The sequence below is a fragment of the Lissotriton vulgaris genome, chromosome 6, assembly GCF_964263255.1.
Source record: "Lissotriton vulgaris chromosome 6, aLisVul1.2, whole genome shotgun sequence".
Taxonomy (NCBI): Eukaryota; Metazoa; Chordata; class Amphibia; order Caudata; family Salamandridae; genus Lissotriton; species Lissotriton vulgaris.
The window spans coordinates 89,961,008-89,986,891 of NC_141694.1; the positions used below are offsets into that span (position 1 = coordinate 89,961,008).

A 25,884-nucleotide genomic window follows, 5' to 3' on the forward strand; every position below is an offset into this window, starting at 1 on the left:
GAATGAAAGAAGGTCTCAAATGGTGGCCTCTCGAAAGGAACATCTCGTCAGGGCATTCATTCCTGGTGGACGCTCCGAGCTTCACTCTCACAACAGACGCATCTCTAGAGGGCTGGGGTGCCCACCTTCAAGGATTAAGAGTAAAAGGAAAGTGGAATTTTCAGCAAAAGACCTGGAATAGCAATCTATTGGAGTTACTGGCCATCTATTTAGCCTTAAAGGCGTTCCATCCTATCATTCAGGGAGAATCAGTGTTGGTTTGAACGGACAGCACAACGGTGCATGCACTACATAAACAAGCAGGGGGCACAAGATCCATCCGACTATTCCGTCAGGCTCAACAGATTTGGGAGTGGGCTATTCAGCATCAGGTCGTCCTTTCAGCAGTGCATGTTCCGAAAGCATCAAACGATCTTGCGGATGCTATGAGCAGGTCTTCTACAACGAATCACGAATGGGAGTTGCATCAACCCACACTGGATCACATTTTTCGGGTATGGGGTCACCCGAATCTAGATCTTTTTGCAACCTATCTGAACCGCAAATGCCTGTCCTACCCAAGTTGGCTTCCCCAACTAAAGTCATGCAGAAATGCCTTTTTGATGAATTGGTCGACAATATATGCCTCCGCTTTTCCACCAATACCTCTGGTTCCCAGAGTTCTTCAAAAAATGAGGAAAGAACCCTGCCACATTATTCTAATTGCTCCCAGATGGCCGAGACTGATATGGTTCACGGAACTCCTGCTTCTGTCCCTGTGCGACCCGATCATCCTTCGCCCTCTTCCTAATTTCCTGACCATAGATCAGGGCCAAGTTTGCCATCCCGACCCAGCATCTCTACACTTAGCGGCTTGGAACCTGAGCACTATGAATTTCTGAATTTAGACATTCCTAAGGATTGTAGGGAGGTCCTGGCAAAGGCAAGAGCACCTTCAACTGTAAAAACATGCAAACTTAAATGGAAAAGATTTTGTCTATGGTGCAGTGGTGCCCAAGTGCACCCTATACACTCCACTCCTGAGCAACTTTTGCCTTTCTTTTTGCAATTGGCAAAATCAGGCCTCTCGTTTGCCACCTTAAATGTTTTTCTTGCTGCAATCTCACGTTTCTGTCAGGATGGCTCTAGCTCTTTTTACTCTTCCAGAATCATCCAACAATTTTTTAAAGGTCTTTTCCGGATGTTCCCACCAATTCATAGACCATCTCCTCCTTGGCATTTAACATTGTCTTGGCGCAACTAATGAGACACCCTTTTGAGCCGATTCATACAGCTGATCTTAAATACATTACCTGGAAGACTTCTCTGCTTCTAGTTCTCACTTCCTCACGTTGAGTCAGAGTCATTCAGGCGTTTACTACTAAGCCGCCTTTTCTTCAGTTTACTAAGGACTCTGTCTTACTACGCACCAATACAGTTTTCATCCCTAAGGTGCCGTCCGACTTCCACCTCAATGAACCAGTTGTTTTAAAGTCTTTTTTCCCTAATCCTCAGACACCAGCATAGAGAGCACTTCATTCATTGGATATTAAAAGGTGTCCAAAATTCTATCTTCAAAAGACAGCGACTGTACGAAAGTCTGACCAGCTTTTTGTGGCCTATGGGATGATGCGGAAAGGTCATCCACTCACCAAACAAACAATTGCATGCTGGATATCTTCCGCTATTACCTTTTGCCATCAACAAGCGGGTAAACCACTTCCTGCATCGGTCCGAGCGCATTCTACTAGAAAGGTTTCCACTTCTACGGCGCTGTTTGCTGGTGAGCCGCTTCAGCACATTTGCAGAGCTGCAACATGGTACAGCAGGCACACCTTTAAAAAGCACTACTGTCTAGATGCTGCGGACAACGCTGATTCAGCTGTGGGACAAGCAGTACTTCGAAATCTCTTTAAATAAGGTGAGCCTCTGTTGCTTCCCTCCTCCTATATACAAGGTACTTTCTTTTTCTTTGTTATATACTTCAGTCTTGTGTACTGTGCATGATTATGGTTATCATTGTATTATTATCAAGATGATTGATCAGTACCGTGTATTATTCTAATTCTACTGCTCACTACTCTTATTCAAGCATGTGAATCTATGAAAGACACCCCAATACTGGAGAAGAACAAAAGTTACTTACCTGTAAACTGCGGTTCTCCAGTATTGGTGTCTTTCATAGGTTCACAAGCGACCCACCCTCCTCCCCTCAGAGGCTCTCTCTTTATCTCCTGTCTCTATATTACTCTGTGCTACGAAAATCTGAGGGCCTGAGCCTCTGGGGAGAACATTCTTAGAGGGTGCTGGCGCCTGATTGGCCGGAATTTGGACCAAAACATAATGACTAAGACATATCACAGAAGTGATATGTTGTCTATCTAGGAAAAACTATATGGTTTTTACTTTTTCTATGTATATATGTGTATATGTGCGCACTGTTAGAAATGGCGACAGAAGTTTCTCAAAAATCGGCCCGGTTAACTGGAACTCTCTCCCTCTTACTTTAAGAAGCAACAATAATCACAAATCATTCAGAAGAAATTTGAAAACTTGGTCATTTTAATTATCTCTATCTAAAAAGTTCTGTTCACAAATAGGGTAATCTGTCACAGCGCTATGAGGCCTAAGGGTGACCTATGCGCTATACAAATTAAAATACATAACATAACATATATAGGCCTGTGTTATGGCTGCATTGCTATGTTATTTACCGTGGGACTCCCACTTCTACGACTGGGAATATTCAAGCATGTGAATCTATGAAAGACACCAATACTGGAGAACCACAGTTTAAAGGAAAGTAACTTTTGTTCTTTTAATGGTCTACATGTTTCAAGACAAACCCCATGGCTCGTCTTCAGGACCAAGGATCTAACTCCCAGCATGTTGTGATCATAAATGGTGGCTCAATGGGGGAAGGTAGTAATGGGGTACTCGGATCGATGGAGCAGTGAGTACGGCATAGCTGCAAGTCAACATCTCGGGTCAATGACCTAAGGAATCCTCAACGGGGCCCGCTTCTGTATGACTTCCTCCCAAGTGAGGATCAAATACACCGTGTTGGAGAGCGAGGCACGTGCACGCTGCAGCCTTGCTGCCTCGTGAATTGCCATGTAAGACTAGACCGTTATCTTGGAAATAAAATATCGGCCGCACATGGAACAACTTCCTGGTTCCTTGGCGGTTTATCCGCCTGAAGGAAATTGATAAATGTAGCTTAGTATAAGTGTATTAATTCTGATAATGGCTAAAAAATGAGGGACATGCCAAAGTAAAGAGCCAGACTTCTTTTAAAAAGTAATGAGGGGATTCTTTAAAGTTGGAAATGTGCACATGTATCTCCATTGGTGCTGTATCATGGCAGATGATTGTTGTACAAAATGAGACATATGCAGGAATGGAGAAGGTCTCCTTTATAAAAAGGTTGTGAGGTCTCCTTTATAAAAAGGTTGTCATCATTAAAATGCATTTATCATGTATGCTATATCAAAACAAGCATTTGCAATGCAATAGGTCTCGCATTTACGCGAGTTTGAGCTATTGGCATTCTAAATGAAAATGCCTTTTTATGTTTTGGTTTTTAAACATAAATAAAAGGCATTGTTATTTATAATGTCAATAGCTTAAACTTGCGTAAATGCGAGACCTATTACATTGCAAATGCTTGTTTTATTCTCACTAAAACTCGGAGATCATGTGTCGTCATATTAAGGCTATAAAACCGAAAGCATACGGCTTTTGATCATTAAACCATGATTATGGATTACAATTAAGTCGATTGAAATGTCCCATTGTTGCCTCTTCACAGTTGCGTCACTTGTTCAGTACTTTTGTAGGTCTCTCCTAGCGAATACAGTGCATGTGCTGCTTCACTTGGCGAGACTCTATTGTTGTCGCTTTGGTTTGCAAAGGGAGACAAACCGTGTGCGCGCACAGACCAGCGATGTTCACGCGCATCGTGTCTCCTCTCCGCAGTCACATGCTCCCGCCGCGCGCTTGTTTTCATTTCGCGTTTTCTTTGTTCCTCTCAACTGCAAGCAATCAAATCGCTGATTCTCACTGGCCACTTATGTAATTTGAGTTTGTATAGCGCTATCTACCATTGTTTATGGCTTTACAGTGCATTCTCTGTTTGAGCTGCTTAGCTAATGCTTGTATGACCGGTTGCTCCATGATTTATAAATGAATAAAGTTGTTCCAGGGCTGTGGACATAGTTCATTCAGCCCAGTTTTTTCATTTGCTTTCTGGGACTTTTAGTCCAGATGGACTCAAAATCACAGAATGCCAACAAAAAACGCCTGGACTGGATGAGCTACTCAAGCATAGGGCAAGGAAACTTGAGGGCTGTCACTGTACATTCTGCCTACTGTGTGCAACTTTCTCTAAATAGGACCTGGAGGAAAGTACACGTGCATTGTGGGCAAAGTGAAAAACTGGGTGAACAAATGTTTTTACCCCATTTTTCCACTTTGTCCATTCAACAGAACGAGGCCTCAAGGACAATTATGAGCAGTTTAATGAGAAAATGATCTTGCTAACCATTGCCATCAGATATAAAACATATTGTATTTGAGGTTTCTTATGATAAAATCACGCTGTTACATGCGGTTGTATTTCTATATATAGTGCACATCTGTCACTGCTATGACTTCACGGAGCTGTGCACTTTGTTGATGATTCATTACAACTTGTCACTTGCTTTCAAGATTCAGATACTGCTACATAAACAGATTAGATTACAATAACAGTTTCCTGCACTAATGTATACTGCATACAAAATGTATGTGCTTGTCTCAATATTTACTTCACTCTGACATTTTATATAGGGCCACATGCCAATGTTTGGTGCCTTCTTAGTGCGACGCGGTAGAGAGAAGGTAGCGCCATCTTCAGCCGATTACCCTTGTGCAGAATTGATATTTTGTATGCAGTGTATAAAAGCAAAATCTATACATTCAAGGTAACACAATGTGGTGAACATTTTCCCTAAATGTAACTCTGTGGAGAAGAACATAAAGATGCTTCTCATCTTATTAAGGGCACACAACCAGTTACATAGAAAGACATGGCATCTTTATGTTGTGATTAGAGGTGTGCAAAACACTAAAGGCTCCAGCCAGCTGCCCGGCTCTGACTCAGCTAGAGGTCCTCTTGGACGTTCATGCACAAAACGAGCCAAGCTTGTATGTTGCTTTTGGCTGCCACCCACGCTCTAACCTCCTGCGCTAAGTATTATAGACACATTTAGCCGTAGATGAAAAATAGGAGAGATAAATAAATACCTACCCCTCTAGTGACAGCATTCCACAATGTGAAGCAAGAAAACCTGGGATCAATCCCTGCTTTCCTGCCCGACCTGGTAACCTAATTACCATTAAAGTATGTTGTATAAGAGCAGCTCACCTGTCTGGTCATTCCCCACCTGCCCCGTTGACTGAATCAGTTGCCCTCTGTCCCCCCACACCTGAGCCCTCTACCCATCTACCCTCTTAACTATTCCTCTACTCCACTGTCTCCCACCTGCCCTTACATACAATCAGGCGTGCAACGCCCATAGGGTTCAAAGGGCTTTAGAATCCTCTTTCCCCGTTGTGTGTCAGCCCGGGCTGAGACAGCTTCCCGGGCGCACACACAGGCAGTTTTTGAGCTACTGTGGGATGGCTGATCTGGCGTCCGTCTTATTGCAGCCACACCAGAGTACTTCACAGGACTTTAAATGACCATTAACTTGTTAACAAGGCTTTGTTTGTTCATCCCTTCTTAGAGCCCCTGGATCTCCACTCTGACTACTGCTGGAAGAATTATCCCCCCGCCCCTAGATTCTGCTCTAGTTGCGCCTCTGCATGCAATTCCACCTACCCTACTACCCCCTCACCGAGACACTTCTCTGCATCACCTACCTATGCTTCTTCACCACCACCTCCCATCTTCCCCTCACCTGACACACCTCTCTGCAATCCCCACCTGCCCTCCTACCTATGCCACTCCCCCATCTCCAATCACCCCCTCAACTCAGACACCTCTCCGCAGCCCCATCTACCCTCCTACCTATGCCGCTGCCCCTCTGTCTCCCACCTGCCCCCTCACCTGAGACACTTTTAGCATTACCTATCTATGCCACTGCCCCACCATCTCCTATCTGCCCCCTCAAGTGAGACACCTGAGTCACAGAAACTGCATCTCTCTCAAAGAAAGGTGCAAAACACGACTGCTAAATCACATAGCATTCCACGCCTACGGAGGATTACTATTAAAAACAAGCATTTGCAATGCAAAAGGTCTTGTATTTACGCGAGTTTAAGCTGTTGGCATTGTAAACGACCATGCCTTTTATTTTTGTTTTAAAACAAAAATGAAAGGCATTATTTGCAATGTGAAGAGCTCAAACTTGCGTAAATGCGAGAACTATTGCATTGCAAATGCTTGTTTTTTTAGCTACTATTTGTCTTCAACAATTATTGCACCAACTGTCGCTGCCTGGAGACTGCCGGGCTGACAGTATTCTGTGCCTTTTAGCGGAAGGGCTGAGTCATGGTAATATACACAACAATCCTTGCCTCTTGAAAGGCTATGCCTGAGAGATAAGCCTTGACAGAAACGGGATCCAGCTGTGTCCCAAAACCTAACTGTTTTGGCCGTCCTATTAACACAAGAGTACAGGGTTGTGACTCTGCTCACTAGGCCGAGCACAGACACCAAACTATGTTTTTAATAAGACAAACCAGGAGTGCACATAATCGTAAACAGCCTTGTTGAACGGACCAGCTGTGGAAGCTATAAAAATCCCATGAGTGCACATAAGTGCAGCTGAAGCAGCGAATGTGGTGCCTGCAGTAAGATACACTAATTAAAGAAAATAGTGTTTACAGACTAAATAATCAGGTACCATGTAACAACCGAAGTTAAGGGGCCAGTCCTCATGGGAGGTTACAAATGAAGTGTGTATAACAAAGGAGAGAGTAAGGGAGGTTTGCACAGTCTATGTGTGGTGGGAACTCCTGGTCCCCTAAGGTAGAGTTTAAACAACAATGGAGGAGTACCCCCTGTGTGCGAAAAATACAAAGAAGAAATTCCTTCTGTATCAGGAGCTTAAGGCTCTGGTTAGCAAAAAATGCCCCAACCCTTATACAGGACAGTAGTAGTCCTTAGAGAAGACCCCTCACTCACCAACCTGGTTGGTGACATGCTTCATCATTGGGGTCCCACCCCATAGGCCGAGTGCCCATAGGGTGTGCTGCGACACCTGGTTACAGTGGAGCGTGTTTCTTTGTTATTATATGTGCAAAGGATAACTGTGAAAAGCGTGTTAAAAAGGGCCAAGTCTACTCACACCAAGAATTTATTCTGGAGTGCTTGAGCCCTGTTGAAATATATATGTGGCACCAGTGCCTATTTAGGAAGGTTTTGGTGCCTCGAGAAGTGTGAAAAACTTAAAAATAGCCAAGTGTGCTATGTGAGTAAGTTAAAAGTAGGTCTACATGTTTCAACCATCTGTAAAATTCTTTGGTTTTCGTCAGGACCGTGTATCTTCAACGGGTTTGGTCCACACACGCTAAGGCGCGTCCAGCCCTCGTTCAAAAACAGACCATAAATAGTGGTCTGGTGTAAAAATTTGCTTTTTTCCTGGGTCAGGAGAAAAACCTGTAATAGAAAAACATATAGGGGGTTTGGTATACGTACTGGGGATGACAAAACAAGGGTACATACTTTGACAAATACTGTGCTAGGTGGATACACCAAAACTCAGGTGGTAGTAGAACACCTAAAATATCAGGTCGTACCCGTGATCTGTCTATGCTACCAGACAGTGGTGCTCAGGCGGTGATTACCGGAGCATGGATGTGCTAAAAATGAATCCAGCATCTAGTTAGTACACTAGTTGTTGGGACACGTGAAAAGGGAAGGGGGAGGTGTGGGAGAGCAATCGCCACTACTAGTGCGGCGTCACAACACGCCCAGGCATTACTGGAAGTGAACGGCATCTAAGTTCTAGTGCCAAAAGACGGTAGTCATATTCTGTTGAAAACATAATACACATAGTGATTGTGTTGCTTACACTTGAAGCGGTAATTAGCGCTTCATGGGCATCGAGTTGGCCAAGACGGCAAGTGTCCGTCACCTGAAAATTACAACAAAATGAAAGGCGCGCATCCAATTAACCAGTTGCCTTAGATGGATGCGTCTAGGTCCGAGACGTATATTCAGCGTCTTAAATCTAAGCACTTACTTGCGGCTTCTGCTCGTCTGGCGTACAAACCTACTTGGTTCTAACTCGTTGATGCCCCGTGGAGTGATCCAATGTGGTAGCGACGCCGAGAAGTAGACTGTTTGCTACTTCCTGGTTAGGCGTGGCTCCAATCAGAGGCTCCCGGCGGACCAATCGGAGCGCAGCTCAGGGGCGGTGCCCGCTGACGCTGCGTCTGACATGGCGGTCACGTGGGTTTCAGTGTTTGCGGTTGTCTAGGCAACGGCTGGGCGAACGGAGCTCACAGAGGAGCCGCGCCCTCTGGGAGAAAACCCGAATTCAGGGTGTTAGGTAACTGGGAAAACAAATATTTAGAGCTACACGGATTTCAACATTGGACAGAACAATATAAAGGACGGGCTTTAATTCAGAATTATATCACTCATATTCAGTTGGAAGTTTCAGTGTGGGGTACATGAAATTACGCTTTCATTATATAGCGGGGGTCGGTTAACACATTACTGTATTCCATGGGATGTTATCGTTAAGGCCATGGCAAGTCTGTAAACCCACCTTTGTTCCTTTTCAAAAAGGCGTTGGTTCACATTTGTTCCTGGTCTTATTTGTTCAATTATTGTCCAGTGGATGTCATCAGGGTTATGCCCTACCGACAGAAAGTGTTCTGTAAGTTTAGTGTTGGCCTTTTTGCACCTAATGGTGCTTCTGTGTTCACCAATGCGTGTTTTAATTTTTCTGCTAGTCATCCCCACGTATCGTAGGTCACAGGGGCATGTTAGCAAGTACACAACGTTCTCACTATTGCAGTTCGTATGCCCCCTAATCGTCCAGGTTTTGTTTGGCTCTAGTTGTAAGGTTTTAGTGTTGTGGGTGAGAGGCATACGCTACAGTTGCCGCATTTGTAGTGTCCTATCACTTTTGGTAGCCCCCATGTGTTGAGGACTGACTCATTCTCCACCGTGGTTACTTTGGGTCTAGTGTTCACCACTGCATCTCTGATGCTCCTAGCCCTTCTGTATGAAAAGAGAGGCTTTTCCCATCGCAGATTGCCGGTATTGAGGATGCTCCAGTGTTTTCCTATGATTTTGGTTACATCATTGGAAATCGTGTTGTACGTTGTGACACATGTTAGGGGAGGTTCCTCCTCTGCTCTGGTTGCATCCTCTAAAAGAGCCGCTCGATGTTGGTTGCGGGCTCGTTTTTGACTCTTATTTAGGATCTTATTAGGGTATCCCCGGTTCTTCAGTTTAGTTGTGAGATCCTGGGCCTGTTGTTTATAATCGTCAAGTTCGCTGCAATTTCTGCGCAACCGTAGGTATTGTCCATACGGTAAGTTCTCCCGCAGAGGTCTTGGATGGAAGCTTTCGAAGCAGAGTAGATTATTTTTAGCGGTGGGTTTGTAGTGGGTGGCAGTTGACAATTTACCATTGGCTTTCGTTATGGTGAGATCCAGGAAGACCAAGGAATTCAGGTCCTTCACATAAGTAAATTTCAAATGTTCATCCCGAGTGTTGATCCAGTTGAAGAAGGATGATAACATGTCTTCGCTGCCTTTCCAAATGGTCAGCACGTCGTCTATATATCTTCTCCAAAGTAAGATATTAGAACTGTAGGGGTTGTGCTGGCTCAGGATGTACTTCTCCTCAAAATCGTGTACGTACAGGCCTGCTACACTAGGAGCAAAAGTACTGCCCATAGAAGTGCCCCCAGTTTGGAGATAGATCTATCGCAACCAACATCGGTAAGTTCTCCCGCAGAGGTCTTGGATGGAAGCTTTCGAAGCGGAGTAGATTATTTTTAGCGGTGGGTTTGTAGTGGGTGGCAGTTGACAATTTACCATTGGCTTTCGTTATGGTGAGATCCAGGAAGACCAAGGAATTCAGGTCCTTCACATAAGTAAATTTCAAATGTTCATCCCGAGTGTTGATCCAGTTGAAGAAGGATGATAACATGTCTTCGCTGCCTTTCCAAATGGTCAGCACGTCGTCTATATATCTTCTCCAAAGTAAGATATTAGAACTGATGGGGTTGTGCTGGCTCAGGATGTACTTCTCCTCAAAATCGTGTACGTACAGGCCTGCTACACTAGGAGCAAAAGTACTGCCCATAGAAGTGCCCCCAGTTTGGAGATAGATCTTAGCTGCCCTGGACCCAGGAAACTTGATGGTAGCGTTGGACTTGCAGGACGCCTATTTCCACATCCCCATCCTGCCGGCCCACCGGCGCTACCTGCGGTTCACGGTAGGCCACGAGCACTTTCAGTTTTTGTGCTCCACTTCTGCCTTACCAGCGCCCCACTGGTGTTCACGAAAGTGATGGCCGTGGTCGCAGCTCATCTGCGCAGGTTCGGGGTTTCAGTCTTCCCCTACCTCGACGACTGGTTGTTGAAGGCGGGCTTGCCCCAGACAGTCGTCAGCCACCTCCAGACGACGGCAGACCTCCTGCTCCAGCTGGGGTTCTCCATCAATGTGCCGAAGTCACACCTGTACCCCTCCCAGAAGCTCCTCTTCATCGGAGTGGTTCTCGACTCAGCGCAGTTTCGGGTTTACCCCCACCCCACCCTCCCCCCCCCCCCCCGAACAGCAGGTTTGGGATATACAAGCTCTGATTCCGATCTTTCAGCCGTTATCCCGAGTCTCGGTCAGGTTGACGCTGCAGCTTCTGGGGCTGATGGCCTCCTGCATCCCTCTAATGCATCACGCCCGTTGGCAGATGCGGGCTCTGCAAGGGATCTGAAGTTTCAGTGGGCCCAGCATCAGGGCAACCTGTCCGACCATGTCCTGATGGCGGAGGGCACTGCGAGACAGCAGAAGTGGTGGCTCACGGACCGCGATTGGGTCCGCGGCAGATCCCTCTCCCTTCCCCAACCGGAGCATGTAGTTGTGACGGACGTGTCCCTCCAGGGCAGGGGAGGCCACATGGGAGAGGCGGACATCAGAGGCCTCTGGTCTCCGACGTAGTCCCGGCTCATATCAACCTTTTGGAGCTGCCGGCGATTTGTCTAGCACTGAAGGCATTCCTCCCCTCTGTCCGGGGGAGTGTAGTACAGGTGTTCACAGACAACACCACCGCCATGTGGTACTGCAACAAACAGGGCGGGTGGGATTGTGGACCCTCTGCCAGGAGGCTCTGCGCCTTTGGCAGTGGCTGGAACATCAGGGCAGGACCCTGGTGGTTCAACACCTGGCAGGTTCTCTGAACGCCAGGGCGGACGAACTCTGCCGCCAGTGCATGATGGTTCATGAATGGCGTCTGAACTCGGATGTGGCCAAGGTCTCTTTCTGCAGTGGGGAGAGCCTTGGTTAGATCTATTCGCCACCGAAGAGAACGCGCAATGTCATCAGTTCTGAGCGTTGGAATTTCCAAGGCGGCACTCGCTCGGAGACGCTTTTCGTCGCGAGTGGAGTTGCGGTCTGTTGTACGCCTTTCCGCCTATACCACTTCTGCCCAGAGTGCTGAAGAAGATCAAACGCGACCGAGCCCAAGTCATCCTTGTGGCTCCGGATTGGGCACGAAGGTAATGGTATCCCGAGCTACTCAGTATGTCAGTCGATCCCCCGGTTCGTCTGCCTCTTCAGGAGGGCCTTCTGTCGCAGTAACAGGGGATGGTCCTCCACCCGAACCTGTCCAGTCTCCACCTCCATGCTTGAAGATTGAGCGGCGACAGTTGAGGCCATTTGACTTGCCTCCTGAAGTTTGTAATATCATTCTGGCAGCCAGGCGTCCCTCCACTAAGTTGGTATACGCCTGCAGGTGGAACAGATTTGTGGCATGGTGCACAGTAAAGGCTGTGGATCCTCTCTCTGCCCCTCTTTCTGAGGTTCTTCTCTTCCTTCTTTCTCTTGCCCAGCAGGACTCGGCTCTGGGCACTATCAAGGGTTACCTTTCTGCCCTTTTGGCCTTTATGCGGCTGCCTGATCAACCATCTTTGTTCAAGTCCCCTATTGTAAATCACTTTCTGAAAGGGATCACCCACACGTTTCCACCTGTTCCCTTCGTGATGCCTCAGTGGGACTTGAACCTAGTTCTTACTTATCTGCTGTGCGCTCTCTTTGAGCCACTTCACAACTGTCCTATCCGCCTTCTTACTTTGAAGACTGCTTTCCTGGTTGCCATCACCTCTGCCAGGAGAGTGAGTGAACTCCAGGCTCTTTCCTCTAAACCTCCTTTCCTTTCTGTCCATCCGGACAAGGTTGTGTTGCGGACTAGGCCCTCATTCCTGCCCAAGGTTGTCACGGCCTTCCACATCGGGCAGTCAATCACCTTGCCCACCTTCTTTCCGCCTCCGCATCCCTCAAAGGAGGAAGAGCGGCTCCACCGTCTGGACCCAAAACGTGCGCTCTCATTCTATTTGGATCGCACACGCCAGTTCCGGGTGGATGACCAACTCTTTGTTGGTTACGTGGGCACTAAGAAGGGACGGGCGGTACACAAGCGGACCATCTCTCAGTGGGTCGTCTTGTGTATCAAGGCTTGTTACTCTTTGGCAAGGAAGGAGCCTCCTGTTGGGCTGAGGGTCCATTCCACTCGGGCCACGGCGGCTACCACTACCCTGGGCCAGGGTGTCCCCTTGCAGGACATCTGTCACGCAGCTGTGTGGGCATCGTTGCACACGTTTGCAAGACACTACTGCCTGGACAGCCAAGCCCAGAGGGATGGCTTCTTTGGCCGTTCCGTCCTCCAGGGCTTTCTGGTGTGATTATTGTTTCGCAGACCCACCACCGGGGTTGGAATTGCTGGGGTATCTATTCTAAGGTAAGGAATCTAATACTAACCTGTTTCTTTCAGATGAACAAGTTACTTACCTTCAGTAACATTATATATCTGTAAGAAACAGTAGTTAGTATTAGATTCCTTACCGCCCCACCCATCCTCCCCGTTCTGCAAACCGATATCCAGGGTTACGGTCATCCCCTTTCAGGGCCCTTGTTTCAATGGCACCAGTGTCGGTTTTTGTCATGGCTCTGCGCTTCTGGCGCGGAAAAGCTGTGGCTAAGAACTGACGTCAGCACGCGGAGGCGGCGTCTAAGTACTCCGACGACGTCATCACGGCGCCCACGACGCCGACGACTGACGCGGAGCCGCAGACGACGCCTACCGACGCGCAAGGGTACTGCTACGCAAACATTTCCGGATCCAGTCTGAGGCCTGGGGATTTTCTAAGGTAAGGAATCTAATACTAACTACTGTTTCTTACAGATATATCGTTACCAAAGGCAAGTAACTTGTTCATCTGTTAGCAGTGCATCTTCTAAGGATTGACAACGACTTTGCCGACCTCCTCAGCAGGATACGATAGCACGTCACGTGGGAACTCCTCCCCCTCCCCCCTCCCGCCTCCAGAGTCCTCCTCCCATACTTCCACAGGTGAGGGTAGACTTCTTTGCAACTGCACACAATGCAAAATGCCCAACTTGGCCTCCCTGCTCCCACACTCCCTGTTCATGGGCAATGCTGTATGAAGGAACTGGTCAGGACTAGTTGCCTACGATTTTCGAATTCTCCCTCTTCTTCTGTTTTTGCTTCGGAAGCTCAGGCAAACGTCTCACCCTCATTCTCATAACTCCCACTTGGGCTCGACAACCATGGTTCACCACACTATTAGAACTTTCAGTAGTGCCACACAAGTAGCCCCCCCCCCCACCCCCCACCCCCCGATCCAGATCTTCTCACTCAGAACCATAGAAAGGGCATGCACCCAAATCCAAAGGAACTCAACCTTGCGATTTGGCTCCTGATGGCTTAGAATTCAGTTACCTAAATCACCTACCATGGTATGACCATTCTTAAAGTCAAGTCAGAAAAATTTGTATAGCGCACATATCACCGGTAGGTCTCATCGCGCTTGCGGAAATTCCAGCGACTGGGAGTCATACCAACAAATGTTATTTCTGGTCAAACAGCCACTTTTTCAAATCTTTGCGGAAGCACTGGTTATCCGCAATAGAGGTAAGATGGAACGGAAGCTTATTCCAGAGATGGGGGGGCAAGAAAAGAAAAGGATCGAACCCCATTGCGTATGATGCAGACTCGCAGTGTGGTGAGAAGAGATTTTGAGCTGGATCTTAAAGTTCTTTTGGGTTGATATCTTTTAAATTCTTTCGCTAGATAACCAGGCCAGGTGCCATGGATACTTTTATGAGTTAGGCTCAGGATTTTAAAATGACCTCTCTTCCTGACTGCAGAATTTGTAGCTTGGAAAAGAGGTCTTCATTTCGGGAGGCTAGTAGGGCATTCCCATAGTCCATGCGGCTTACAATTAAACCCTGGACCAAAGGCTTCCTTGCTTCGATGGGTAGCCATTTAAAGATTTTATGTAGCTTCCGCAGAATCCCGTAGCAAGTGCCTAGCACACGATTGACATGATTTTTCATGGATAGCTTGTTGTCAATTGTTATTCTAAGGTTGCAGGCTACTTGTTTAGGGGACAGGCATGGGCCCAATGACTGAGGCCACCAGCTGCTAGACCAATACTCCTCGGCCCTGCCGAACAGAATGATCTCAGTTTTACTGCCGTTGAGCTGTAATTTGATTTTGCCCATCCACTTGTTGATGTGGGTCATACAGTTATTAAACCAGATCTTTGTATCTGTAGGGTCAGGACCAAGAGTTATCAGTAGCTGGGTGACATCAGCATATTACACAACCTCAAACCTGTAGGATCGGATTATTCTGGGTAAAGGTGTTACATAAAGATTGAAGAGCATAGGGCTCAGGATTGACCCCTGGGGAACTCCACTGCTTACTAGTCTGCTGCGTGAAGCCAGGGCACCTATATGTACCATGGTGGAGCGATCCTTTAGATTGTTTTAAACCAGTCCACAGCTTTCCTTCGGACCCCCATCTCCCAGAGCCGTTGTTCTAGGATGTCATGGGAGATGGTGTTGAAGGCAGCAGACAGGTCCAAAAGAACCAGCATAGCTGATTCTCTTTTATCCAAAGCCAGCCTGATGTTATCAACCATCTCTACTACTGCCGTTTTGGTACTGTACGCCGACCGGAATCCTGATTGCGATGGGTCAAGAAGTCTGTGACTGTCTAAATGGGCAGTAAGTTGGTTATTTACCAAGGATTCGAGTGCCTTCCCGAAATGAAGCAGTAGCGAGATGGGGCGGTAATTGCCAGGTTCCCTGGGATCTAATGTTGGTTTTTGAGAATGGGTCTGACTTGAGCAGTTTTCCATCTTTTGGGCACCCTCGCTTGATCTAGTGACATATTAAAAATCTCTGTTAACTTTGTTGTCAACAGGGGAGCTAATTGCGTAAAAAAGCGGGGGTGGGGGGGTTAGAGGTTCTGCTTCACGTAAACCTACAACCAGAGCATGTTAAGCTGCAAAGTGGAAATGATTTGTCTTCTACTGTTGTGGTGAACACATTGACCCTTTTAATGCAACTAATCAAAACTATCTATCTAACAAAGCTACCTACTGCATTTTCAGACTTCTGGATTAGCGTATACATCAATGTGCCTACATCATCTAGCTGCGGCAGCAGCCTACCTGCAAAATAGACATCATTTAAGATTGTTTAGAGCATTCATGAGAGGCCTTTAAAAAGTAATTCTACCCAGGTTTTCCCCTTCACCTGCTTGGATTCACAACATTGCACTTACCAGCTTATGGGTCCACCGTTTGAAGCCTTCTATAATTGCCCCCACCTATTCCTATCTTGGAAGGTAGCCTTTCTAGTAGCCATCACCTCTCTTAATAAGTGAGCTCCAGACACTAACTTTGGAAGAACCCTTCTTCCAGCTACACAGGGATAGGGTAGTACTTCGAACTAAAGCAACATTATTTCCAATGGTAGTTTCTACCTTTCACCTAACTCAGTCAGTTGAATTACCGGTCTTCTTTGCACAGACTTATTCAGTTGCAGAAAGAGGCTTCATACACTACATGTGAACAGCTTTCTTGTACGATATTGATAGGTCTAAAGAGTTTCATAAAACTAAACAACTGTGTGTAGCTTTTTCATCCTCTCACACAGGAAAGCCCATATCTGAATCTGGTATCTCTAGATGGATGATTAAATGCATTCAGACGTTACATCAAAACTAAAGGAACTTTGCGCACACCTCCAAGAGCAAACTCTACTCACAAGATAAGAGCATCTATGGCTTTTCTGGGAAATATACCAATAGCCGAAATTTGTAAAGCAGCTACATGGTCAACCCCACACACTACACATTACTGTGTGAATGTTTTAGCGCACCAACAAGCAAATGTAGGACAGGCAGTGCTTCGCACTCTTTTTCAAACTACTGCAACACCCTTAGGTTAGCCACCACTTTTTGGAGGGCACTGCATTATAGTCTATGCAAAGCATGTGTTGCTACAACCACTCATGCCATTGATGTTGATTACTCTGTAAGCATCTGTTCGTGGCATGTAGTGTTGCAGGTTCACATGCTCCCACCCTCCTCCATGGACACCTGTGGCCATTACAGTGCCTAGCTACACTATCATATGCATGGTCATCTTTTAAGTACCACTTACTCACATTCCAGTCTCACTTGACCTGGGGAAAACAATCTAACAATGTAGTTGATGCCCATACGCAATATCACCAAGAGGGGGAGTCACTTTACCTCGTGCCTTGAAAGACTACTTTGTAAAAAAAAAAAAACTTGCACTAATCCGTATCCAACACTAGATGGCAGGAGTATGCAAAGCTGTGAATCTACAACACTACATGCCAAGAACAGACGCTTACCGGGGAAGTACTATAATCCTTCTGGATGATCCATATGATGTCCATATAGCTTCTTGGGACTTGCATTATCCATTTTGGCACATGTTTCAGCCCATTTTGATATCATGATGGACTTTGTAGGCCAAAGGCAGATTTTCCCCCTATGTATATAATAAATTTACACTTTAGATAAGACAGTAAACCACACTGACTTTCTCTGACTGTCTACTATTATTAAAAAGCCTATCCCGGTCAATTTATAACCCTGCAGAGACCCCTCTGTGCCAGGCTACCAGTGTGCAGTTATCGGGCTGTGCACGACAGTAGTCTCACGCATGCTTATGCATACGTGTTCCCATGTGCCTAGCCAAGAGCCCCTCACCTTTGCTGCACCACAGGGTTCTAATCTACAGAGGCGGAAAGGCTGGCGGTAAACGCGTAGTCATTTGACTGCGGTTGGGTACACAGTTGTGAAGCTCACCCACATTAAAAAGTTCAAAACCAGGTGGTCCAAAAGCAAAAATCCATGCGGATTAAAAGGGCATGGACCATTTTGTTATACTGAACATTTGACCAAACAAATGATTTTGCATAATTAAAGGTATATGTTAGCATGGTTTAATTATTTCTGTAACTCTTAATTATACAGTTGAAACCTCTTCTGTTCTAATGAGAAATTGCACAAATGATCTCAGATGCCCAGTAGAGTTAACCTGAGGCACTCTCACACTGATTGGCAGATGAGACAAACAACCTGAGACATTTGATGGGCTGCAGAATAATTCACAAAATAGGTGTTGTTTATGCTACCTTTTGCATATATTTTTTAATGAATTTCTGTCCTGGAAGTCAGTAATATGGAACATATTTTATAATTTTTAGAAGGCAAAAATGCTGGAAAACTACCCTTACAGCTAAGTTTATTTTCTAGTTTTTCAACTGCAATTTCTCTATTTTGCAATAGAAAAGTTTTGTAAAAATCTGGTCTATCTCTACCAAAATATTTACATTTTAAATGTTTTAGATCAGCTATTGTGTATCTAGCATCCTGGAAGTGTTGAGATGGACTCAGCGACCCACAAACTTTAATGATGCTGAAGCTGGTGGATTTGTTACAGGTCGCATGCCCAATGGTGATCCAATCTTCCGCAATCCCTGCACTGAACTAATTTTTACACTTCTCAACAATGTGTTCACTCTCATCAGGTGAGTTGCGTTAACATATTAATGTTTAGTATCAAGCAATCAAGTATGTCTTGCATAGAATCATTATTAAATGCATTAGCTATCTTGAAGTAGCCATTGTATTACAAAAATGTAAAACTAAACTAAACTGGATGCTATGGCCTTTAGCAACTTCCTCCACTCCTTCCTGTTAGTCGATGCCCAGGTCGAGACCCGGGGAAAGAAGGTCAACTCCTGGATAACCACTGTCTTAGACAAGCTTATCCCAATGCCTTGTCCTCCTGCACGTTGGTTTAATCACCAGCTGACAGCCCTTAAGAAAATCTGAAAAATTCTGCGCCATAAGGGGGTAAATCTTACGATCTCATTGCCAAAGCCATGGTCAGAGAGTCTATCAAAGATTACTATATGGCTATTAAGAATGCGCAAATGGTTTTCATTGTGGAGAAAATGTAATGGGCTTAAAACGAGGCTGTGGAAATTTTACCTATTTGCTAAATCCCTTATGGATCCCACTTACAAGGTCCCTAATCCTCTTATCTTGGAGGATTGATGCAACAAGTTGGATTTCTTTTCCCAAACAATTGCTGAAATGTATGGTATTTGTACTGCAACCCCCTCTGGAATCGTGTTTGAGTCTAGTTGCATCATAAATTCAAGTAGGGAGCCATCTCTGCCTCTGATCTTATCACCTAGAGGCTTGAGTTGATGTTCAACTCAATTAAATCTAGATCCCTGTGGGAAGCCTCTTTGGGTACTCTATATAGTCAGCAGCGCTATCTTCCCTACTCTGATTGATCTTCTCAATCTATCAGTCAGCACAACTACTGTCCCTCAGACCTGTAAACATTCTATGGTCAAATCTTTGTTTAAAAATCCAACTACTGAATGATCACTCCTACCATGTAGATTAAAATCTTAGAGCAATATGTGAATAAACAGCTTTCGTAGTACTTTGAACTTCACAATCTTCTACATCACTCTCAATCTGGCATCCACCCTGGTCACACTGGCAGTAATGGATTATTCTTGATTGGGGCGGGATGGAGATACTTTTCCTTCTTGATCTGAGTGCTGCATTCGATGCACTTACCCATTCAGTATTCCTCAGGAGGCTTGGGGAATGTGGTCTTGTAGGCATGGTCCCACAATGGTTCACGTCTTTTGGTAAGAGGTGATCGTTTTAGGTTGCCTCCAAACTCTATGCTTTTAACACAGGGTCAATAGCTTTTGGCATTCTTCTGGACTCCTCGCTGAGCTCCACTCTCTTTAATATCTATGTTTGCCCCTTGCAATCATTGTTGAAGCAATTTGGTTTTCCTTTCTGTCGTATACTGATGATACCCATATTGTGATCTCATTCTCCTTAGACCTAGTTAACAATTCTTCACAGCTCAAATCTTGTCTGATGGCTGTCGCTCCAAGAGTCTAAAAATATTTTGCTTTACCCCCAATCAGGATTTCGACCTGGTTATAGTACTGAATCCGCCCTACTTGGATTATATGAATTTATTAAGAGCTATTTGAATCAGGTACTTCAGCATTGGTGGTTCTATTGGACTTCTCAGAAGCATTTGATACAGCCTTAAGGAAGGCTCCTACGGTTTCTGAGTGCAGAAAAAAATTAAAAACCTATTTTTTATTATATTTCTCACCATTTCTCTACCTCCAGTTTAAGAACTTACTTAGTGCTGGGATGCTTCTTTGAAGCAGCTGAATGCGTTAAAAGTGGTTCATTGTTATTAGTATTATGGTTACTGCTTCAAACTTAATGGTGGCCTAATAGTTGGAAAAAACGTTGGATCTTTGGGGTCCGTCTTGGTGGCCAGATGTACTTGGACCTCTGCCATTGCCCTACCAGATTGTTAAAAATCTGGAAATATGGCTAGATGACAAATTAGTTTGACCAGCAGATTAACAAGGTGGCTGCTTGTTGTTTAGGTGTCCTTAGATGTCTCAGTATATTCCTTTGGTCCATCACAGTCATCCCAAAATACAAGAATTCAAGCTCTTATAATCTTGTGCTTTGCTTATGGTCATGTGATTTATCTCAGTCTTACTAAGGTGTTAAAAGACTGCAGATTATTCAGAACTCAGCTGCTCAACTCCTTGGCCATATTCCTAAGTGCTCTTGACTATCTTCACAACTTTGGGACCTCCTCTGGTTACCCATTGTGAAGAGAATTTCATTTAAGGCTCTCTTATTTTGATAAATACAGGTCTCCACTATTTGAGGCTCCTTCTCACCTCCTGTTGCCCTACTCTAATGAAAAATCTGACTGGGTACCACTGATTAATCTTACAAAACAGGGCTGCGGCTTTTTCAGGTATGTAGCTCCCACTCTGTGCAATATTCTTCCTATGCATATATGTCTCAGTCCAACAGAATAGTTATTCTGTAAACATCTCAGGACCTGGTTATTCTAATTGCTTTCCCAGATTTAGTCTGCAGTAGGCTCTTTCCGCCAGCGCTGGGAAAGCCCTTCTTGTGTAGCCATGTGCTTTACATTTTTCAAAAATGGAAATAGAAAGGCAACAGTGACTGGCAACAGTGACTTAATTTAAGTATTGTTCTTCCAACCTGGTCCCTTTGAACATGAAGCCAAAGGGACTGGATCAAATGGTAAAGGAGGAGAGGTTTACTGTTACTTTCAGCTTAGGAAGGTAAGATGTAGAAGACTATAGTTGTTGGCATCACCCCATCACAAGCCCCAAACCCCTGTCACACAAAAAGGGTCTTACATTTTAGTTTTTCTGTATTTATCCACAGAGCAGATGGGTATTAATTTCCTCAGTAGACATTGTTTTCCCACGTTTGGCTTCTTAAAAAAAACTTAGTTTTTATGTCTTTTTGGGTTTGACGTGCAATGGTGGTTGTGCCACTCATGGCAAAAATCTTGCTCTTACTTTAACAGAGCTGTAGTTGGCCTCTTCCGTCCATTAGTCTCTCTTGCTCCAGAACCTTCAGCCACTAAAATGAGTCATTGCCAGTCATGCCTTGTTTAAGCCCCTTTGAGCATTTCAGGCTCAAGCAAGAGCAGCTGGCCCTTGATAAGGAAACCTTGGAGGTACAGAAAGTTAGGAAGCATTTGGGACTAGAGTCCCATGGTGGCAGCACTAGTGTCCTTAGGGCCAGGGAGCATTCTTTTGATGCTAGGAACCTGAGCAGGAGAGTCCCTCCTTACCAGGATGGGGATGAGATCCATAAATGGATCACTGCTTAGAGAGGGCCTGTCAATTACAGAAGGTACCTCGAGGGCAGTGGGGAGCTATACTGTGGTTCTCGCAAAGGCAGAGATAAACTTCTCACAGCCAAGGAGGAAGATGCTGACAACTATACAGTCTTGAATATTGCCTTAATAGATGGGTTTGGTTTGACCACTGAACAGTACAAGGTCAAATTCATGGATATACCGAAGGCACACACCCCAGACTTGGTTGACTTTTTATTTAGTGCAATTAAGGCTCTCTAAGGCTGGCTTCATGGAAGTAATGTGCATGATTATGAGGGATTGTACAATTTATTGATGACTGAGCACATTCTTAATAACTGTCCAAATCAGCAGCTGCACCACTACCTGGTAGACTCTGATTCCCGAATTGGGAAAGAAGGCAGACCAAAGGGTCTGTACCAGGTTGAACCAGAAAAACAATGGTACTGGAGGTCAACAGAAGAAGCAAGATTATTCTAAGACCCAAGTCAAGGGTAAAGCCAAAAAGGAGTCTTCACAAAGTGCCCAAAAATCTTCCTCCGGGGGTGGGTCCCAACACGCCTCTTCCTCTGGCAAGAAACCTTGGTATTACCTGTGTAAGTAAAAAAGGTGACAGAGCAAGGGATTCCAATTGCTCTAAAGCTAACACCAAAGCCAACCCAAAATGAGCAACTAGTACTGCCCCTAAGGCATTTAGTGCTCCTAGCTCCAGCCCAAGAAGAAGTAGTAGGGCCTCCAAGGGATTAGTATGGTTAACTGCGTGGTCTGAAGTGGGTTCTGGCCTAGTCAAGACTCCCATTCAGGCTGTCCTTGTCTGTGAGTGTGGCATTGATCTTGCCACTTTACTTTTAAGTCCCACTAACATGGGCACGTACAGACAACAGCCACTGATTAATGATCAGGAAGCTGTGGCATACAGGGACACGGGGCAGGTGTCACCATTGTGACAGAGAAACTTGCGTCTCCTGACCAAATCACACTTGGTCAACTGAACCAAGCTGGGAGGCCTCAGGGTAGCCATGCGCTATATAAGTCCAAATTCTTTCATTCAATGCAAGCAATGTCAGTACTGATCATTCATTGGCAGTTGTAAATCTCAGCTGTGTAGCAGTAACTGTCCCTAAAAAGAGTTGTGGTTTTCACAGACCTACCTGAGGACTGTCTGCTGGGCAGTGATTTAGAAACTTCAGCCTGGTCTGAAGTCAAGTTCAGGACACATTCAAGGTGATGGGAATCTCCTCCCGTGCATTTGCTGTTACTAGGGCTCAGGCAAAACAGTTGGGCACAGAGGGAGCTCTAGATTCTGAAAACATGGACCAGCTAGTTCTTAAGAGAAGGAGCAAGAAGGATAAGGAATTATCCTCCTCACAGACTCCCAGTGAGGATCAGTCTCCTAAGGGAGATCATCCTAGCCCCTGTGAAGGAACTCTCCTAGAGGACCCTGGGCCAGACACAGCATGGTTCTTGGGGGCAGAGGTCCCTTCCAGGGCAGACTTGAGTCTGGAGCAGAAATCCTTCCCCTCTCTTGAACAGCTCAGACAGTAAGCTGCTGCGGAGGAGTCCGGGAATGTCAGTGGGTCCCATGGGATCTATTGGGAAGATGGGCTTCTGTTTTCTTAGAGTAGAGATCCCAAACCTGGTGCCACAAGGAAGTTGGTTATTTCTCAGAAATACAGGGGGTTTCTTCTGTCCCTAGCACATGACATTCCTCTTGCAGGACATCTTGGCCAAAGCAAGACTTGGGACAGGCTTGTCCCTCATTTTCACTGGCCCTACATTTCTGAAGACACCAAGCCAGTGGCAAGTCAGGTGGCACTAGAAAGGCCCCCTTAATTCCACTTCTAGTGGTTAGGGTTTCCTTTGAGAGGGTAGGGATACACATTGTTGGTCCCTTAAACCTTCCTACAGCATCTGGACACAGTTACTTCCTAGTGGCTGTGGCCCATGCCACTAGGTATCCAGAAACTATTCCACTTAGGACCACTACAACTCCTAAGGTGGCTAGGGCCCATCCGTGAGTCTTTTACAGAGTGGGGATTCCCAAGGAGGTCTTGTCAGACAGAGGTACAAACTTCATGTCTAGCTACATCACAGCAATGTAGAAAGAGTATAGTGTAAACTACAAGTTTACCACACCCTACCATCCATGATCATGGGATGTCTTACTACCCTGCCTTCTCCATTCCTACAGAGATGTTCCTCAGAAGGGGGTGGGCTACAGCCCATTTGAATTTCTGTTTGGACATACAGTTAGGGGTCCATTGTGTCTGGTGAAGGAGGGCTGGGAACAGCCTCCCAAACCTTCTAAACAAGATATTGAGGACTATGTCCTTGGCCTGTGTTTACAAATGGCTAAGTGTATGAAGAAGGCCAGTAAAGTCCATGAGGCCGGCCAGGGGCTTCAGAAAGCTTGGCATGACCAAAAGGCTGTACTGGCTATTTACTAGCCGGGACAGAAAGTGGGTGGTTGAGTCTGTGGCCCCAGCTGTCCAAGACAAGTGGCGTAGCCCCTACACCATCCTTGTGAATAAAAGGTGAGGTCACCTACATGGTGGATCTAGACACTCCCAGAAGTGCTCACAGAGTTCTTCATGTGAACCGCCTAAAGCCTTCTCTTGACAGGGCTGACATGAGCTTCCTCGTGGCAAATGATGAGGGACAGGAGGAAGAGATCTCCTCTGTCAGGACAGTATTGATGGGTCAGTTGATGGAGTAGGCTTGGCAGGCAGCCTCACTGACCGGCAGCAAGCTGATTGTAGGCAATTCCTCAATCAGTTCCCACACTAGTTCTCTCTGACTCCAAGTCAAACCACCTGGGGTACCCATGAAGTGGACACAGATGACAGTCTGCCTGTCAAGAGTAAAATCTCCAGACAGCCTGACCATGTCAGAAACTCCATCAGGTCTGAGGTCCAAGACCTGCTGGAGTTGGGGGTCCTGAACCTTCAGGTAGCTCTTGGGCTAGTCCTGTAGTCCTTGTGCCAAACCCTCACACCCAAGATGGTAAGAGCGAGATGAGGTTTTGTGTAGACTATAGAGGTATCAATGCAGTCACTTGGACTGCTGCCCATCCAATTCCCAGGGCAGATGAGCTGATTGAGACTCTGGCCTCAGCCAAGCATCTCCGTACATTTGACCTGACTGCTTGCTACTGGCAAATCAGACTCTCTCTTAGGATGCCAAGCCAAAAACAGCATTTTCAACCTCTAGTGGACATTATCAATTTATTGTGATGCCTTGTGGTTTGAATAATGCAACTCTCACCTTTCAAAGGTTGGTTAACAAAGTTCTCACAGGTCTGGAAGGGTATAGTGCAGCATATCCAGATGAAATAGCTGTCTTTAGTTCCACCTAGGAGGATTACCTGGTCCACCTTAGGAATGTTCTGTAGGCCCTGCAAAAGGCAGCCCTCACTATCAAGGCCACAAAGTGTCAGATAGGGCAGAGCAAGGTTGTGTACTTGGGCCAACTTGTAGGTGGAGGCCAGGTTCTGTCATTGGAGAGCAAAATCCAGACCATAATCGACTGGGTTTATTTTATTTATAACGTTTTATATAGCGCGAACTTGACCCAAGAGGTTATCAGAGCGCTTTACATTTAGGATTGTTGCGTTACAAGTTACTTCAGATACAAGAGCATAGTAAGGTACAGTACACATAAACAATGATTCAATAATTCGTAGGAGGGAGGGGAGGAAGGAGTAAAAGCGGGGAGACTAGGAGGAACAAGGCCCAATGTCCGGCTGGGTGGGTGACGGTCAAGGGGGAAAACCATGGCCAGACTCCTCATTAGCTGTCAAGCAGCTCCACCTGTCATCAGCCATGTTGCTCAGGTCTCAACGTGCAGGAAAAAAACCAGTTTTTAGTTTATTTGAATTTGCGAAGGTTATATAGCGCTATCTAGACCCGGAGGTATCAGAGCGCATAACCAGGGGAACGTTGCATTAGAAGGTACATCAAAAGGATTATAAAGCGTTGGCTAGAGCCGTAGGAATCAGAGCGCTATAGCAGAGGAACATTGTGTTACAAATAACATCAGTTACAATAGCGTAGTAAGGTACAGTAAACAAGCAACACGGTTGAGAGAATTTATAGGAAAGGAAGGAGCCATAGCAGGGAGACTAGGAAGAACTGTGTCCAATGTCCAGAGAGACAAATAGAGAGGGAAAGGGGAGAGGTGGAGTGAGAAGGGAGAGGATGAGGGGGAAGACGGAAAAGAGATAAAGGGAAAGTTAGCCCAAAGACCGAGTGGGTAGGTGAAGGCCAGGGAGATAATCCAAGGCCAGTCTCCTCTATAGCTCTCTAGGGAGCTCCACCGGGCATCGGTCAGAAAAATGGAATGAAAGGAGACAAGGAAAAGGCAGAACCGCAGAAATATGCAGGGGGGGGTGAGACAGGGAGAAGGGGCGAAACAGTGTCCAGTGTCCGGCTGGGCAGGTGACAGTCAGGGGATAAACCAAGGTCGATCTCCTCAATTAGCTGAACAGAGCAGCTCCAACGGGCGTCGGACAAAATGCTCTATCTCCGTTGTCCGGGTAGGGGTCAAGTGTACTCAGAGGAGTGTCACAACAGTGCTGGTGGGTGGGGAGCCATGGTCTGAGAAAATTCCAGA

At 45.9% G+C, this 25,884-nt stretch overlaps 1 protein-coding gene across 1 annotated transcript in view; it reads left to right on the plus strand.

Moving 5' to 3' along the window:
* LOC147706847 (exportin-5-like) overlaps nucleotides 1–25,884 on the plus strand; it is a 2,027,127-nt gene that overhangs the window by 1,148,030 nt on the left and 853,213 nt on the right. The window contains exon 20 of the mRNA XM_086926003.1: nucleotides 17,901–18,082. Within this exon, the coding sequence (XP_086782129.1) occupies nucleotides 17,901–18,082 (182 nt within the window). The remainder of the gene's footprint in view (nucleotides 1–17,900; nucleotides 18,083–25,884) is intronic.